This window comes from Ceratina calcarata, unplaced genomic scaffold (genome assembly GCF_001652005.2).
Source record: "Ceratina calcarata isolate Rehan_Ccalc_2016 unplaced genomic scaffold, ASM165200v1 scaffold110.2, whole genome shotgun sequence".
In the NCBI taxonomy this organism is placed as follows: Eukaryota; Metazoa; Arthropoda; class Insecta; order Hymenoptera; family Apidae; genus Ceratina; species Ceratina calcarata.
In genome coordinates this window covers 101218-120218 of record NW_017131915.1, presented here as the reverse complement: position 1 = coordinate 120218, position 19001 = coordinate 101218, and the positions used below count along the sequence as shown (strand labels likewise).

Genomic DNA, 19001 nt, shown 5'->3' with positions numbered 1-19001 from the left:
GCTGCTGAAATACAGAACGGATGGTTACTGAACTCATACCTGACCTAGTCTATGCTTGCAGAACAAAAAGGGGATACTGAAAAGACCGATGTATTTGCAACAATTTTTATTTCGCAAAATGTCTTAGAGTAAAACGCGAAGCATGCGACACGTGGTTGGTGAATGTTGTTGTTGTTCTTGCACCTATATTTTGTTACGTCTCGCGACACCAACCGCGGGTGGCATGTCTTCGTCTCGTTTGTAGTTTGATTAACCAGTCGCATGAACGCCGGCAACGACGCCGACCATTACGAACAATAATAATTATTATAATTACAACGGTAATGGTAACGAGTAATAATAATTAAATATAATATTATACATTATACGAATAAATACTAAACGTAATCCTCGCAAACTCGGGTGAGTAAGTGAATATCGCTTTCCGCTCGCGTTTCTATATAAATACAAAGGATTCGGGTGATAAGGGTAATACATGGATATTAGGATGAGGGGGTATTCGTATTTCCTTAAACGACTCTAAATCAACTCATTTTATACAAGGTACTCGATCGGTTCCGATCGTTTATCACATTCTCCGACGATCTGAGTGTCTCGGGGGTTTTAGAATTTCTTTCGTCGAGAAAACTTGATAATAGCTTTCTTTGTACCGAAAATAGCGTCTTGTGGAAGTAAGAACGATTCCTTCGTAGAGCATATCAATGTACTCAAACGTGTGACTGGAAGTTCGAGCGATCGTTAATTGTAATTAAATTACAAATAATCATTGAGCGTCTCTTCCTCAGCAATTTAATTATTCCGGGAACGGAGGAACGTTACACAGAATCTTTACGACAGTATTTAACGATATTTCACGTTATTACTAAATCTCAAATGCTTTCATAGTCAGAAAAAAAAATTGTCGTAAAGATTACTGATAAGATTCCTTAACTCCCTAAACTACTCCATCGACTCGAATTTCCAGTAACATGATTAATAAAGTACAGTAATCGTTTTGAAAAATAGATAAGTATAACTTCTTCGCTTGAGTATGCGATTTCAAACATGCACGAGGAAGTGTTGGTCCGTTAAAAGAAGAAAAAAAAATAGATTACTCTACACTGACTAGATTATACACCCATCCAATAGCGATCCTTCGGTAAAATCTAGTCGCTATACAAGTATGCTGTGTATCTAACAGAGGAACAAAACGACAGTGTCGTTAATCTTTTGTTAATTCACGTGAGAGATCAAGTAAATATCAGAGACCGTTTCAAATGTGGAACAAGAAAATAATCATTTACACGTTGTCAAAATATTCTGTGAACAAAGTATTGAAACTTGTTTAAACGAAGGTAGTGTCAAGGGTGTCTTTTACTGTCTCTCGTTAAGTCTTTCTGATCCTCGATGGGAATACGGATGTAAATCCGTTTCATCGTTTGTCTCCAGGTTAAATCGTAGAAATGCTTATTCTTTGAAGAGTTTCTTGGCATAGTGCCAAATGCGGAAGAAGTATTCGTCTTGTCTGAGGAGTCTTGCTCTCGCGTATGTATGAATGTCGGCATCCATGTTATGATCTCGAAGCCATGAACTCGTGTTCTCTGTGCTGAAGCTCACCGATGCGGTTTCGCCTTTCTCGGTGACTTCAGCGATCGGCTCCACTACTGCCAATTCTGGGAAAGAAATAAAACATTATATAACAAAATTTCATTTTTTAAATCGTTGGAATAAAAAAAATTATTTCAAGATTTTAGGGGAAAGATTATTATTTATTGCAACTGAGATCAGCATAAAAATAGAGGATCAGAACAGTAAAACCTGTAGCATAAGACAGAGATGAGGAATCTGTTTCAGGATACCGTGAGTTTCGTTTTGGTCACGTTCGTCACGATTCGAAATGAGGTTTAACTGTTATTTTGAGTTTCTGGTAAAAATGATTAAAAGAAGAGACAACATACCGGAAACTGGTACGATCTTAACCGGTTCATCTGATTCCAAAGGCTCGCTAAAGCCAACTTCATTCCTAGCGTAGATCCTGATCAAGTACATGTGGTTCTCCTGTAGATCCCTGATGTTCAGCTTCTGTACGTCGGCGTTCACTCTGCCAACTTCCATCCACATAGTCTTCTTTGCGTCCTTGATAGCAATCTTGTAGGCCTCCAATGGCGCACCACCATCGGTTTCAGGCCTTCCCCACGATATTACAACCGTGTTCGCTGCGATTTGTCTGATCTCCAATGGCGCAGTCGGTGGTGACGGCACGGCTGCGAGAAAAAACGTTAGGTCATAACTGATAGAAGATGAAACTCGAATTTATTTGATAACTTACTGGCATGCGTCATTAAGGTGACTGGTTCAGAGTTCGTAGGTAAACTGAGTCCCATGTTGTTTTCTGCAAACACTCGGAAGATGAATTCGCTTTCCTTTAAGTTTTCTATACAATATTGAAGTTGAGTAGGCTCCAGCGTAGCCACTTTCGTCCATCTCGCGCCCTTTCCAATCAGTGGCCTCTTCTCAATTACGTATCCTATTAAAGAAAGGTATTATATTGACAATTTTATATCTTTCATGTATTTTCTGGTAAAAGATAGAATACCTGTAAGCTCTGTGCCACCATTGCTGACTGGTGGAGACCAACTAAGAGTTGCACTCTTGCTGGTCACATGTGTTACTTGTACATGTTGTGGACTTGACGGTGGTGCTACAAATCAAACAATATATTAGATCAGATAGAAAATATAGGATGATATTTTATCAATAAGAAGCGAGATATAAGCAGGATTACGACTTACTCTTGCTGATAATTATTGCAGTTGGTGGGAATATACCCAGCAGAGCATACATGGTTCTTTCGTCGAGTTTTGTTATTTCTAAGCGATAGCGAAAGCGTTAAGTAAGCGAGAAATGGGTTAATGTGTATATGACTCATCTTATAAAATGAGGAGTAATACTCATAATGGTGTAAATCACTTTTCGGCCACTTTGTGACTTACATTGTTTTTTTTTCAATTACGAATGCTAATACGTTTAAAAAAGCGTTAATTACGTTCTAAGTCAACTTCTTTACAACTGATTAATTCTTTGAGTCAGAAATTTTTACAGACGAATTCATGAAATACGAACATTATACATAGAATATATAGATCTCCGGGATTTTTCAATTCCGAAAAGTGGTTTCCACCATAATGACGTGATATTAACAAATTAAATTAATTATCTTGAAGCATTAAAGAAATAGCTGTGACTAAATTTGATTGCAAGATTTAATCATTATAATTAAGCTTAAGCAACTAATATAATAAATTTCAATATACAGAAGATGATTTGCTTACTGATTCGCCTGCCAGGGGAAATCGGTTCTTCAGCAACGTAAGGAGGTCCAGTGCCAGCGCTGTTTTTCGCCGTTATCCTAAAGTTATACGGCACATCCGTTTTCAAATCCGACACGCTGAAGTGTGTCGTTTCGTGCTTCGTGCTGCCGATCTGTGAATAATACGATTGAACTTTAGTCTTTGTCAAAATAGAGACAGACAGAAATAAAAAGAGTCCCAATTGACCTTTTGCCAAGCCTTCTTCGATTCCTCCTTCATCTCGATGATGTATTCTGTTATCGGTGTTCCACCATCGTTCTCCGGAGGCTGCCAGTTTATCGTGAACGATGTCTTCGTCATTCCTGACACTTCTAGCGGTCCTCTCGGTGGTCCCGGCGGTTCTATAAATATAATAATAATCAATTAATTAACATACGCATAAAATTGTTTAAAAATCTCGTAGCTGGAAATGATTACATTAAAGGCTTCGTAGGAAATGATTTAACGTACCGAAGGAAGTTCTCATTTTGACCGTTTCCGATTCCAATGGTTCCGACGGTCCAACGGTGTTCTTGGCGATGATTCTGAATTTGTATTCTGCATTCTGTTGCAATTTGTGCACGCAGAAGCTCTCCACTTCCTTATCGATATCGACCACCTTCGTCCAAGCTTTGCCTGGTTCCCATTTCTCAATTGTGTATTTCTCGAGTTCGATTCCACCATCGTCAATAGGTGGTTTCCATTCGATGGTGACACGATCCTGTCTGATCTCCTTGAAGACAACTGGTCCCTCCGGTTTGCTAGGTTTGTCTAAAGGGATTGAGACCAAAATTACTACCAAGTATTTATAAAGAATAAAATTATAATAACAATAATAAAAATAATAATAATTATTATTATAATTATTGTTATTATCACTTTATTAATGAGCATAAGTCTTTAGAATATAAAACATAATGTACCGATCACTTTGAGGTGTAGGTCAACCGAAGCACTGCCAGTCTGATTCGCTGCCTTCGCGGTGTAAGTGGCAGTGTCTTCTCTGATAAGTGAGGAAATAGAGATGGTAGAGGTATTCTCTTCCGTGCGAATCGATACACGTTTGTCGACTATACTCCTGTTGTTCTTTGACCACGTTACTTCCGGTTTCGGGAAGCCGCTCGTTCGAATCTCGATTTTCCATTGCTCGTTTACCGGGAGAGTCTGACTAGCCAGGGTCTCGTCGTAGCTGATTTTTGGCGCCTCTTGCACCTTCAATTCGCACGTGGTTTCTGCTGTTCCTACATTATTCTTTGCTTTTACTGTAAACGTTGCCGATGACGTTTCTGTAGTTTTTGTGATTGTGTATTTCGCCACACGATTCTCGTACGTGATACTGCTGTCTTCAAACGTTTCACCATTTCTCAACCTATAATTAAATTGCTACCATTAATATTTTAAAAGTAAATGTCGCAGGTATACCGCATGGTTTTCGCTACAGATTCTACTGGTTTTTCCTTTATTTTTTTTATCTCCTTTTTTGTTATGAATTAGTGTACGTATAGATATATTGTGATGCATTGAATGTTCATTAAATATTATTAGATATGATATAAAAAGGGGCACTGTAATGTGGGGGCATAAATAAATAAATAAGTAATTAACGTAGTTGTTGCATTTAAGTAGAACGAAAAGTTTGTACCATGTAATCTCAGGCAACGGTGTCCCTCTAATAACGCAAGATAGGGTGACGGTTTCGTCAAGGCCAACAATGACACTTTTCAGTGGTTCCAGTACAACTGGTGGTTCTGCAGCCGATGGTTTAGATATTTTTATGGTTGGAGAAGTTGGCGAAGTTTCACCCGGTCCAGCTTCATTTACAGCCGTTACACGGAAAACGTACTCTCTGTTTGTGGTTAATTTTGTTACATTATGAGTAGTTTCTGTTATCGTTTCCGTAATTTTGGTCCACCTTGAAATGATAAAAGAAATAGTTAAAACTCGTGCTCGTTATTAATACTTGAGCCTGTTCAGAAGAATTGGATAATACAATATATGATAATTAATCGTATGAGAATTAGATTTTTTAATTGTGATACTCACGTAGTTTCAGTCTTTTCTTGTTGTTCTAGGATGTACTCAACGATAGGTGAATTTCCATCTGAATCAGGTTTCTTCCAGTGAAGCGTCACACTATCATTAGTTATCTCTAGTGGTTCTGGTGCTCCAGGAGCACTTGGTACCTCTGCAAGCAGAAATAGGATATGAACAATGATCCTTCATAATGAAAGTTAGAGACCTTATAGTAATTCAAATAGGAAACAGCGTACACTTGATCCTCCTTTTACATTTTTTACACGATTTTAAAATTACGCGGTTACCATTAACATGATTTATAAACAATTCAGCCTATGCTTGCATGATTTTATTCGGTACGCTTTTATCGTGTAAAAGGAGGGTCAGGTGTGTCTACGGTGGAACCTACGAGTGGTTTTCCAAACTCTGAATACAAGTAAATCAAGTTCATTTTTGGACCATTAGACTAAAATGGAACATTTATATGTATGAGAATTCAAATAAGATACTTACGGACGATAACGACGTTGATCTCTATGCTAGCTTCTCCAACGTTATTCACCAGTTTCAAAGTATAATCGCCAACGTCGTCCTCTTCAATCTGGTAGATGTTTAGAACCGCGGATTCCTCGTCGATCGACGGCACCACTCGTTTCGATTTTGTAACCACGCGACCGTTTACTGTCCATTCATCGTCTGGTTTTGGTGCCGCGGTGAATTTCACGATAATTTCAACGTCCTCGCCTTTTCTTACTTTGTATTTTTTCGGTGTCTCCGGGCTGATCTTCGGCGCCGTTTCAACAACTAAAAATTTTTAAATAATTAAAAATTGTAGATTGGAAATTATTTTTACAATTTTACTTAATCGAGATTTCATCGAATATAAATATAATCGTGATATCATAATATATAAATTAATCGGAAGAATCACCGATACATTCTTGAATTAAAAATCGCTTAATGCTCACTGGATGTTAAAGACTTTACAGGAATAAGAAATTACCTTCGACTCTCAATTTCGATGATGTTTTCACGTTCGTTACGACAGCTGTGTATTCTGAAATATCTTCAGTGGTACACTTCTTCACTATAAGCTTCTTCACGGTGCCCTCATCAATAATAGTGTATTTCGGTGACTCCTTGATAACTTCCGTTTTTCTATAAAATTATTGCATTATATAATATAATACGGCTTCAACAAATGTTCACGAGAGCTTTACAATAAATTTCATTAAATAATCCCCTCCGAACTCTCCGAAAATTTTGTCTCCTTACCTCAACCATGTGACTGGAACGTTGCGTGATAATTCAATAATGAAAACAGCGTCCGCGTTCATCGGTACAAGAGTCACATCTGGTAACTTGGTAATGAAATCTACTCCAGGTTCTTCAACCGTTAATTTAGCCGATGATTTTTGTTTGCCAACTTCGCAGGAGTAGACACCCGCGTCTTCCGGTTCCGTATCGTAGATCTTCAGCTTCTGTTTTTTGCCATCGATCGATAATCGAACGTGTTCGGAGAACTGTACCTCTTGCCCGTCTTTGAACCATCGGACCTTTGCGTCTCCTTTTGTTAATTCTATGTCGAACGTCGCTCTCTCGCCTCTCGCTATTGTCACATCTTGCATCTTCGAGATTATTTCCGGTGGCAATTCTGAGATAAAAGGGGAATTTATAAGCAACCATAGAGACTTGAGCTATGCCGGGAGAAAACATGCGGGCAAAGCCATGACGAGAGATGATAGTAATATATATTTACCAATAACGGTGACTTCAGCAGTACATTTTTGGTCGGCGAGACTGCACGTGTATTCTCCTTCATCGTGAACCGACGTACTTCTGATCAGCAATTTCCTGACGGTGCCATCTTTCACAAATTCTAATTTCTCTTTACCCGGTCCCAAAGGCTCGCCGTCCTTGAACCACTTAACATCAGCCGTTTCCGATGTGATTTCGACTTCCAGAATGGCGATTTCGCGCTCTTTCACTTCGCAGTCTTGTAACTCTTTGACGAACTCTGGCTTGGTGGCTGCAAATTTAATTTCATTCATATTATTATTATTACTATTACTTTATTATTATTACTTTATCAACGAGCGTAAACCCTTTAGAGTATACAAAGGAAAAAAAAGAAGTATAAGTAATTTAAGATAATAACAAAAGATAATCAAATAAGCTTAGAAATAAAATAGTAACAAAAGCTTAATAAAAATGTAATAAACAAACAATAAAATTAACTAATTTAATGAAAATGGAGTTTCAATGGTTACCTTTGACTGTAACTTTGCTCGACGTCGACTGATTCTTTACAGTGCACTCGTAAGTTCCTTCGTCCTTGGAACTCGTTCGCTTGATGATCAACTTGTGCACATGTCCATCTTGCACGATCTCCCGATGGTCCATTCCACTGATTTCCTTGTCGTTGTGCCACCATTTCGTGGACACAGTGTGGGATGTTTCACAAGTCAATTCTAAAGTCTTGAATTCGTCGATGACAACTTCCTTCGGCAGTGTCTTCGTGAATGTTACTTTCTCGACGTCCACTGTGACTTTGGCACCGTGAGATGTTTTTCCAACAGGATTACTGGCGATACACTTGTAATCGCCTGAGTCTACTTCCGAATCCGCGTTTCTGATTTCCAACGCTATGTTCTCGCCATCGTAGCTTTCAGTGATATTAGGCGATTTTTCTAAGGGCTTGTTATTCCTGTAAAAACAATTCAGTTATTCACTTTTTACACGTTATTTTCGGATAATTAAAATTTTATTTCGAATTAGATAAACTTTCAATATTTTTTATGTAAGATAAGTTTGGACATGCTACCTTAGCCACGTGACTTCTGGCACAGGATTCCCAGTAACTTTGGCCACCAATTTGAAGGTACCTTTCTCCGGAACAGTGAGCCCTTGGAATCGTTCCGTGAAAAGTGGCGGTTCCGGAGCTCCACTTGGTATTTCTAAAGGTATACACAAAATGTGTTTAACATATAGAATGATATAACGATATCTATAAAAATTAAAATATGCGACAAATTAATGCTTAAGCATAAGCATATCCTACCCTTGGTTACAATGTGATGTTCGTATATTTGCTGGTTGAAGTTAATGGTCAGCGAAGGCTTCAAGTATACTGAAAAACGATTTAGCGAAGCATTTTGCGATATTAATATGTATAAGCATGATATAATCACTTAAGGTTGTCCTGGCTATAAATTAAAACAGTGTCACATGTTTGAAATTTTGCGAATAAATAGTTATTATTACACTGAAGATTTTTATGCGATATAAAATATTTGTGATAGTAATTTAAAAAATAGGCTTTCTATATATTTATTTTATCATTTAAATATTGTAATGTACTATTTGTTATGGATATTCTGTGTATTTTGATATTTCAGATGCAGTGTTTATATTTTCTGTAATAATTATTTTATGGTATTCCGATTAAAATTCTAACACGATTATACCGGAAAAATCACCGAAAATCCGCTATATTGAGAATACGTATGACTTTTTGCGGACATTATATAGCCAGGACAACTTTACCATGAATGTTAAAAAGGAAATTGTTCGAATTAATGGAATTGCGAAAGCTTTGATTGCTACATGTTATTATATAACATTTCGTAATTATTCTTACTTTCAACTGTTAATGTGGCTTTTGTTTCGGCTGTGCCGAGATCGTTGGTAGCCACCACAGAGTATTCTCCAGAGTCCGTCACTTTCGGTTGAATCAGCGTGAGCGTGTTTACGTGGCCGTCTTGTTTCGGTGTTAAGGTCTTCAATGGTTTACCATTTTTGTACCACGTTACTTTAGGTGCCGGGTGGCCGACAATTTGTGCTGACAGTACCACAGTTTCGCCTTCTCTCACAACGTATGATTGCAGAGGTTCCAAAATCTCTGGTGGCTCGGATTTGCCTGTCTTCACCTATAATTCATAATATTCATATAAATTGTTTAAGACATGTTGCAAAGTAGCGCAATTTAAACATGTAATACAAAAGTTGTTATATAGAAACAATGTACACAGAATGTTATGTACACAGTTAATTACTAATGCGGCAAGAAAAAATCTACATCCCTGGACGGATACTTTATATACTAATTTTCAATTTAAATATTTTTTACATAATTACAATTGAGTTACGGACCTTCATAGGAATCTCGATGGTAGCTTCCCCTTCTCTATTCCTAGCAACGATCGTGTATTTCCCTTCCTGTTTCTTCTGAACTTTAGTTATCTTAATCACGCTGCAGTACATGTGCATATCACTCTCAGTAGCTACGGCGATGTTCTCTTTGTTAGTGATTTGCGTGTCCTTGTAGTACCACGTTATCTCCGGTTCGGGCACTGCCACCAAACGGCATTCCAGTATTACGTCTTCACCTTCGTTCACGTACTTCGCTTTCGGTTTGCGCGAGAATGTCGGTGGTATTCCCTCCAGAATGTCGGCGAGGGATGATTCTCTGTAAAAGAGATTAAAAATAGTAAGAGTAATAAATTTGCACTTTTATGTGTGACATACATGGCCTGGCAGTCTTCTTACAATATTACAGTATAATACAATATGATCTTAGAAGTGTCAGAATGTTATGTACACAGTTAATTACTAATGCGGCAAGAAAAAATCTACATCCCTGGACGGATACTTTATATACTAATTTTCAATTTAAATATTTTTTACATAATTACAATTGAGTTACGGACCTTCATAGGAATCTCGATGGTAGCTTCCCCTTCTCTATTCCTAGCAACGATCGTGTATTTCCCTTCCTGTTTCTTCTGAACTTTAGTTATCTTAATCACGCTGCAGTACATGTGCATATCACTCTCAGTAGCTACGGCGATGTTCTCTTTGTTAGTGATTTGCGTGTCCTTGTAGTACCACGTTATCTCCGGTTCGGGCACTGCCACCAAACGGCATTCCAGTATTACGTCTTCACCTTCGTTCACGTACTTCGCTTTCGGTTTGCGCGAGAATGTCGGTGGTATTCCCTCCAGAATGTCGGCGAGGGATGATTCTCTGTAAAAGAGATTAAAAATAGTAAGAGTAATAAATTTGCACTTTTATGTGTGACATACATGGCCTGGCAGTCTTCTTACAATATTACAGTATAATACAATATGATCTTAGAAGTGAGTTAGTTGTTATGTTATTAGAAATTATAAAAATAATTATAAAAACTTATGAAATTATAAAAAATTTCTTTAGAGTCACGCGGAGATTGTTTGTTATTTAATCTATCCCCGGCACATAAAAATATGTAATGTGGAAACGCACCGTGAGAGACTCTTTCTGGATGGACCAGTGACGTCCGATCCGTGGTCAGAAAGAGGTGCTTCTACTGTCAATTCTGTGGTACTGGAAGCGAAGCCTGCGGTATTCTTAGCGACGCAGGTGAAGGTGCCAGCATCTTCAGGGAATACTTCCCTAATGATCAATGTAGCAACGTTATCGTCGTCGTAGTACATCTGGAAGTCGGGGGACGGCTTGATGATGGCTGTCTGTCGGAACCACGTAATTTGAGGTCTCGGTAGACCCTCCACTTGGCACTCGAATTGGACCGTGTAACCATCTGGCGTGTGAATCGGCTGCAATTTCTCAATGAATTTCGGTGCTGATGTTTCCTCACCGGGTACTGGTTCTACGATATTAAAAAGATTCATTTATATTTTAATACTTTCAAGTATGAGCGCAAAGTCTGTGTTGTACCGTATTTATTCGACTTTTAGAATTAATATTATCCATGTTTCATCTTAAGATGATTTTAGCGAGCGTTATATTGTTGAATTTATGTAAAAGCTTTGGATTGGATCATGACAAGATTCATTTAATTTAATCCATGATGGTAATTTCTATTATTTTTTTTTATAAGATGTAACTAAACGTACTTTCGAAGACAGGTAATTTATCGATCTTCTCATGCAATTTGCGCTGCAGGTAGAGAGTGTAATGTACTTCATTAAGAAGGTATTGCGCTGGGACCCAACCCTTCTCTTCTGTCAAGTGTTTCTTTACGAACCACCAGTCCTGGTTCGAATGATCTGGGACAGGAAAGATATAATAAATATTATTGGTGTTAGTTTTAGATCTACACACTTTTATTGAGTACGCTTACCGATTATGTAAACTCTTTCTCCTTCAACGAGGTTGATGGCCTCGTCGGTTTCTGCCACGTACGAACAAATCGAGAACATCGTGTCGCCATCGCGAATTACATACTCAATTTCTTCTGAAAAGTTAATTTAATCAATTAAAATCAAATATTACATTGTTTATAGAAAAATCCTTGTAGCTTAATATTTTTTAATCTTACCTCCCTCTGAAATATCTTCTTCCCTGGTGATACTAAGCGAGGCCTCTTCTGCAATGCGTCAAACAAAGTATTATAATAACTGTAAGCAGTGTTAATCGCACAAGCTGCTATCTATTAATACAATCATCATTTAATCCAGCAGCTGTTCATAACTGAAGCGGCGTTTTAAATCCGATCTATGCAGCAAGTACAAGTGTTCTAACTGTCGCTATAAGTGAGTTGCACAGCGTTCTGTTGCCGGAGTACGTTATACCGATATGCTTTTCATTCGCAGTAGATTAAGAAGCGGGAGATTCTAGGCGAGGTTTCGAAGGCACAGGGGAGTTAGGGGCAAGCATACTCACTAAATGCGCACCGAACTGTCTGAAGAAGCAGAAGTTAATTTCTAGTTTAGCTGAAAGCACGTTAGATTAAACGTTATCTGCGATAACGGTAATGAAGAAATCCCGCCGAACCTTCTTCATAGGTGGATACGCGTCTTCTGCCCTTCAGCTTCAGCGCTAACGTCTCGTCGGCTTCTTCAATTGAATATTTCCTTTCATGTTTCAGTTTCAACCTTACGTCACCCTCCTCGACGTCTTCCACCTTATAAGGCTTGCGTTCCTTCTTCCTCCTTCTCTTCAGTGGCAGCCTCATCTCGTCTGTCTCCAATTCCTCGATCATGTATTCATCTCCGCCTTCTTCATCTGATTCTATGATCTCTTCTATAATTGGACCAGAATCGTCTTCGACCTCCTGCATAATCCTGATTGTCTCTTCTCCTGCTTCTTCGGAGTATGTCATCGGTTTCTTCTTTGGTTTCAAACGAACTTTACCGGACATGGAGATGTCCTCCTCCTCGTAGGTGTTCAACGAAATCTTGAATTCCTGTTCCACATCCTCTTTGGTTTTTGTGGACCGTGGTCGGAACGTCACGTTCTCTACTTCCGTCACCTCCTTGATGTCTGGCTTCTTTTTCTTTGGACGCAACTTGCGAAGAGTAACATCCTCGTAGATTTCCTCGATAGGTTTGGGAGGTAGCTTCGGAGGTTTTCGTTTGAACGTAAACTCGTGGATCTCTTCTTCCTCAGGCTGTTCGATTTCCTCTACTTTCTTGATAGTCAGTTCTTCGGCTGCCTCTTCCGTGACTTTCGGAACCGGCTTCTTTTTCTTTAACTGTACTTCTGTTGTCACTTCCTCTTCCTCAGTTGGCTTTTCAGGAGCACGAGCTTTCTTTATAGTAACGGCAGTTTCTTCGACTTCTTCCGTGACAGACGGTTTCCTTTCCGGTTTTTTCTTCTTTTTGATGGTAAATTCCTCGGGCGCCTCCTCTTCCACAGGAACTGGTTTCTTAACAGTTATTTCGGCAGCTTCTTCTTCAACCACTGGCTTCTTCTTTTTCGGTTTCTTAACTTCAACCTTTTCCGTTATTTCCTCCGGAGCCTTTTCCTCTTCGACTGGTTTCGGTTTTGTGAGAGTCACCTCGGTTTCTGCTTCTTCTTTTGGAATTGATTTCTTCTTCTTCGGTTTCAGAGTGACTTCTTCAGGAGCCTCTTCCTCTGGCTTTTCTTCAACTACTACTTTCTTAATGGTTATTTCGTCGGCAGCCTCTTCCTCAACCGGCTTTTTCTTTTTCGGTTTCTTTACTTCAACCTTCTCGGTTACTTCCTCCGGAGCTTTTTCCTTCTCTTTTGGTACTGGCTTCTTCAGCGTAACTTCTTCGGATACTTCCTCTGGAACTGGTTTCTCTTTTGGCTTTTTCTTTTTTAATGTTATTTCTTCTACAATTTCCTCTTCCTCTTTCTCAATAGGCACTGGTTTCTTGATAGTAATTTCCTCGGCAACTTCTTCCTCTACCGGTTTCTTCTTTTTCGGTTTCTTAACTTCAACCTTCTCGGTTACTTCTTCCGGTGCCTTTTCCTCTTCTTTAGGTACTGGCTTCAGAGTTACTTCCTCAGTTACTTCTTCGGGGACATGTTTCTCTTCTGGTTTCTTTTTCTTGAGAGTAACTTCCTCTATTATTTCTTCCTCTTCCTTTTCTACAGGCACAGGTTTCTTGATTGTTACCTCGTCGGCAGCTTCCTCCGTTACAGGCTTCTTCTTTTTTGGTTTCTTTACTTCAACCTTTTCGGTTACTTCCTCCGGAGCTTTTTCCTCTTCTTTAGGTGGTATTGGCTTTAGAGTTACTTCTTCAGTTACTTCTTCTGGAACTGGTTTCTCCTTTGGCTTTTTCTTCTTCAGTGTTATTTCCTCTACAATCTCCTCTTCCACCTCTTCAACAGGCACTGGTTTCTTGATAGTAATTTCCTCGGCAACTTCTTCCTCTACCGGCTTCTTCTTTTTCGGTTTCTTAACTTCAACCTTTTCAGTTACTTCTTCCGGTGCCTTTTCCTCTACTTTAGGTGGTACTGGCTTTAGAGTGACTTCTTCAGTCACTTCTTCTGGAACTGGTTTCTCCTTTGGCTTTTTCTTCTTCAGTGTTATTTCCTCCACAATCTCCTCTTCCACCTCTTCAACAGGCACTGGTTTCTTGATAGTAATTTCCTCGGCAACTTCTTCCTCTACCGGCTTCTTCTTTTTCGGTTTCTTAACTTCAACCTTCTCGGTTACTTCTTCCGGTGCTTTTTCTTTCTCCTTTGGTACCGGCTTCAAAGTAACCTCCTCCGTTACTTCTTCTACAGGCTTCTCTTTCGGTTTTTTCTTTTTCAGTGTTATTTTCTCTACGATTTCCTCTTTCTCCTCCTCAACAGGCACTGGTTTCTTAATAGTGACTTCATCGGCAGCTATTTCTTCAACAGGTTTCTTTTCTACCGGTTTCTTGATCTCTATTTGCTCGGTGACCTCTTCAGGTACCTTCTCTTCTTCTTCTGGCACTGGTTTCTTTAACGTGATCTCCTCCTTCACTTCTTCCGGCACAGGTTTCTCCTTCGGTTTCTTTTTCTTCAACGTTACCTGCTCCGGCACTTCTTCTTCTTTCTTCTCTTCCACAACAGGCTTCTTGATGGTAATTTCTTCAGCAGCTTCCTCTTTCACTGCCTTCTTTTTCTTTGGTTTCTTTATTTCCTCAACTACCTCTTCGGGTTTCTCTTCTGGTTTCTTTAAAGTAACTTCTTCAGTTACTTCTTCAGGAGCAGGTTTCTCTTCTGGTTTTTTCTTTATAACAACTTCTTCTTTAACCTCTTCAACCTCTTCCTTCTCTTCTTCCTTCTTGATCGTAATTTCGACAGCTTCCTCTTCTTTCACAGGCTTCTTTTTCTTCGGCTTCTTTACCACTGCTTCCTCCACAATTTCTTCTGGTTTCTTTGGTTTCTTTTTCATCGTGACTTCTGTTGTGATTTCCTCTTCTTCCACTTCCTTCTCTTCAATAACTGGTTTCTTAATAGTAACTTCAGCTGGAGCTTCCTCGACCGGTTTCTCTGGTTCCTTCTTTAGCGTAATTTCTTCGATTACCTCAGGAACCTCATCTGGCTTTTTCTCTTCAGGCTTCTTCAACGTGACTTCCTCCTCCTTAGGAGCCTTCTCTTTGGGTTTCTTTGGTTTGGCTTTTCGCTTCACGGTGACTTCTTCAGTCTCCTCTTTAGGTACTTTGGGAGCTTCTTCCTCTTCCTTCTTTGGTAATTCTTTAACGCCTTCATCCTCCGGTTTCTCTTTCTTCCACGGTTTCAGTGTTATTGTTTCTGGTTCCTCTTCCGGTTTCTCTTTCTGCGGTATCCTGAACTTAACTTCTGGTTCTTCTTCTTTTTCTGGTGGTTTTGGTACACCCTTTATTATTGGAACTTGTTCTATTTCTTGATCCGGCTTCTTCTTCTCCTCCCTTTCGTATGGCTTTGGAACTGGTTCCGGTGCTGGCTCTTCAGGTTTCGGGAATTCTTCCGGTTCATATTTTTCCAATTCTGGTCGCTCGAAGTCTAAAGGTTTGAATTCGTCGTGTTCTAATTTCATTTTTGGTTTCTCTTTCTTCTCCGGTTTAACTTCCTTTTCGGGTTCCTTTTTCACCGGTTTCTTTAATGGTTCCTCAACTTCTTCCGGTTTCTTTTCAGGAATTTTCTTCAGTTTGACTTTTTCAGGTTCTACCTTTTCTTCCTCCGGCACCTTACCTTTTCCTACGACCACCTTTTGTGGTTCTTTCGGTTTCTCTGCTGGCTTTTTCGGCTTACGCTCGTACGGCGCCATTTCCTCAGCCTTCTCAAGCGGAACTTTCTTCAGTTCTTCAAATTCTAGATCTAACTTTTCTAACTCTGTGATTTCTTTCTTAGGAAGCTTAACCTTTTTCACCTTCCTCTTGAGAACTTCCAGAGCTTCTTCCGTGTTTCTGGACAGGATACCTGCTTGAACTGGATTTTCTTCGAGCTCAGTTATCTCTGGAATTTGTAATTCAGGGGGATAATCATCGATGAATGTCATTCTGCTTCGTAACATGATTTTTGGGATTTTCACCTCGCCCACGCTCTTCTTTTTCGGGACTGACACTTTTTTCAGTTTGATCGAAGCGAATTGAACTGTTTCCGTAGGCTCTGAATATTTCAGTTTTGTAGGTTTGATCTCTTTTCTCTCGATCTTTTGAGGAACTAGTTTCTGCAGGGATTCCGGCAAAGGCTTCTTTTCTTTCTTCTTCTTTGGTTCCCATTGAATCTTCTCCGGCATAGGTTCGAGTACAGGTCGTTCGTACTCTGGTTCTACCCATTCTTCGATCTCATCTTTCTTGGCTACCTTCTTCTTTTTCTTTTTCACAACTTTCGTTTCTTTAGGCTTCTCCGGAACTTCTTCGGTTGGTATTTCTTCCGGCACTTCCTCCTTTTTCTCTTCTACAGGAACCTCGGTAATTTTAATTTTCTCTTCAGGCTTTTCTTCAGTTGGAACTACTTTGCGTTCCTTGGGTTTCTTTGTTGGCAATTCTTCAGTGACTGCCTCCGGAATTACTTCAGTAGTTTCTACAGTTTCCTTTGGAATAATTTCTTTCTCAGCCTTGACCTTCTTCGGCTTCTCCTCTACGATTTCCTCCACCTTTTCTTCCGGTTGCTCCTCTTCTGTAACGGCAGGCTTTTTCTCCACAGGTTTCTTCTTCTTTGGCTTCTCTTTCGGTTTTTCCTCTACTGGTTTTTCTTCCTTCGGTTTTTCCTCTATTGGTTTTTCTTCTTTCGGTTTTTCCTCTACTGGTTTTTCTTCTTTCGGTTTTTCCTCTAGTGGTTTCTCTTCTGTTGGTTTTTCCTCTAACGGTTTCTCTACCTTCGGTTTCTTTGCTTTTGGTTTTTCTTCTTCCGGCTTTTCTTTCTCTACCTCTTCCTTCACCTCAAGTTTTTCTTCAGGAATTTCTTCCACTTTTGGTTTGTCTTCAATTATTTCCCCATTGGTCACAATGTCTTCCTTCTTTTTCTTTTTAGGTACCTTTTTCACAGAAACCTCCGTAACTCTCGCTTCTTCTTCCACTTTTTCTTCCTCTTTCGGAACAGCTTTCTCTTCCTTCGGTTTCTTTTCTTTTATCTCTTCTGTTGCGACTTCAGGAACTACCTCTGTTGTTTGTAACTCCTCCTTGGGAAGAATCGTTTTCTTAGCCTTTCTTTTCTTTGGTTCTTCTGGTGTAATTTCCTCTACAATTTCCTCTACTTGCTCCTCTTCAGTTTCCTTTGGTGTTAATTTCTTTTTCATAGCCTTCTTCACGGTCACCTTCTTTTCCTCTACCTTAGCCCTTTCTTCTTTCTCCTCTGTTATTACTGCCTTGTCTTCCTCTGGCTTTTCTATCTGTAACTCTTCCTCTGCAGTTGTAGGAACCACTTCCGTAGTTATGACACCATCCTGAGGCGTAACTTCTTTCTTTGCTTTGATTTTCTTGGGCTTCTCCGTGATAAGTTCTTCGACTTTCTCTTCTGGCTGTTCTTCTTCTTCAGGTACGCCTTCTTTCGGAGCCTCCTTCACTTTCACTTTCTTCGTTGTTACCTTCTCCTCCTTTTCTTTAACCTCGGTAACTTTCTTCTTCTTCGGTTTTACCTCCTCAGGAAGCTTTTCGGTAGTCACTTCAGTAACTACTTCTGTTACTTCAACGCCTTCCTCCTCTGTAACAATCGGTTCCGCTTTTTCCGTCTTCGGGAGTTCAGGTTTTATTTCCTCAACAACCTCTTCTTTCTCTTCTGCTTCAATTGCTGTAACTGGCTTCTTCTTCTTCTTCGGTGCTTTCTTCACTTCTACCTGTGTAACTTCCACTTTTTCTTTCGTGATTTCTGACGGCTTCTCTTTAGCTTCCTCTGGTTTAACTTTCTCGTCTGGTAATTTTTCGACAGAGGTTTCAGTAATAATTTCTGTGACTTCTACTCCTTCCTTTGGCACAATTGCTTTCTTCGCTTTCTCTTTAATAGGTTTCTCGATCACTATTTCTTCTACTTCCTCCTCAGGCGCTTTGCCTTCCTTGATCGATGCCTTCCTCTTCTTAATTATCTTCTTCGTCGGTGTCTCAACAATTTCTACGATTTCTTGCTCCTCCATAGCCTGTGCCTCCTCTATGGTTTTCTGTATTACTTCTTCCACTATTTTACCTTTCTTATCTTTCGGTTTCTTTCTAATGATCTTCGTCGTCGGAGTTTCAATAGTTTCAATTACTTCTTCTTCCTCGACTATTTCCTCTTCTGGTTTCTTTGGTGCTTTCTTCGATTCAACCTTCGTTACTTTCACCGTTTCCTTTTCTTCTTCCACAATTGGTTTCGCCTTTTCTTTCTGCGGCTTTTCGATAATGATCTCTTCTACGATTTCCTCAGGAACACCGTCATCTTTCACTATCTCCTTCTTCTTCTTGACAACCTTTTTGGTCGGCGTCTCGACGATTTCTACTATTTGTTGTTCCTCCATCTCTATGGTCTCTTGACGTGGTTTTTCAATTATTTCCTCTACCACGATTTCTTCTCCTTCACCCTTCTTCATAGGACGTCTCTTTTTCCTGATGATCTTCTGCGTTGGAGTCTCGATAGTCTCGAAGATCTCCTCCTCTTCTTTGATGACCACTTCCTTCTTCTTCTTCTTCGGTGCTTTGCGTACTTCTTGCTCAGTAATCGTAACGGTCTCTTCCTCTTCTACTAACGGTCGAGCTTCATGCTCTTCCGGTATCTCCGTTATTATCTCTTCCACGACTTCCTCCGTTACTTCGTCCTCAGCTGTGATCGGTTTCCTCTTCTTTGTAACCTTCTTTTTGACTTCCTCGACCTGTTATTTATAAAATAATTGATGAATCATGTTCATGTAGTGTGCTTTCGCACGGAAATAAAATCGCGATTCATGTATGCGAGACACTTCGCGAGATGATGCAAAATTAATTTGGGAAACTGGGAGAGCAGTTTACATAGGAAAACCGCAATAATACCAATGAGGGTGTA

General features: G+C 39.6%; 1 protein-coding gene across 1 annotated transcript in view; it reads right to left on the bottom strand.

Moving 5' to 3' along the window:
• Window positions 1-91: 91 nt before the first annotated feature.
• sls (sallimus) overlaps window positions 92-19001 on the bottom strand; it is a 110701-nt gene continuing 91791 nt past the window's right edge. The window contains exons 55-78 of the mRNA XM_026810800.1: window positions 12120-18831; window positions 11665-11712; window positions 11467-11580; window positions 11240-11392; window positions 10629-10992; window positions 10055-10370; window positions 8986-9274; window positions 8170-8302; window positions 7616-8052; window positions 7105-7374; window positions 6621-6999; window positions 6349-6503; window positions 5859-6149; window positions 5373-5514; window positions 4972-5241; window positions 4253-4698; window positions 3801-4100; window positions 3537-3691; window positions 3312-3462; window positions 2772-2849; window positions 2576-2680; window positions 2309-2506; window positions 1938-2243; window positions 92-1652 (exon numbers count right to left, since the gene is read on the bottom strand). Of these exons, the coding sequence (XP_026666601.1) occupies window positions 1447-1652; window positions 1938-2243; window positions 2309-2506; window positions 2576-2680; window positions 2772-2849; window positions 3312-3462; window positions 3537-3691; window positions 3801-4100; window positions 4253-4698; window positions 4972-5241; window positions 5373-5514; window positions 5859-6149; window positions 6349-6503; window positions 6621-6999; window positions 7105-7374; window positions 7616-8052; window positions 8170-8302; window positions 8986-9274; window positions 10055-10370; window positions 10629-10992; window positions 11240-11392; window positions 11467-11580; window positions 11665-11712; window positions 12120-18831 (12018 nt within the window). The 3' untranslated portion in view covers window positions 92-1446. The remainder of the gene's footprint in view (window positions 1653-1937; window positions 2244-2308; window positions 2507-2575; window positions 2681-2771; window positions 2850-3311; window positions 3463-3536; window positions 3692-3800; window positions 4101-4252; window positions 4699-4971; window positions 5242-5372; window positions 5515-5858; window positions 6150-6348; window positions 6504-6620; window positions 7000-7104; window positions 7375-7615; window positions 8053-8169; window positions 8303-8985; window positions 9275-10054; window positions 10371-10628; window positions 10993-11239; window positions 11393-11466; window positions 11581-11664; window positions 11713-12119; window positions 18832-19001) is intronic.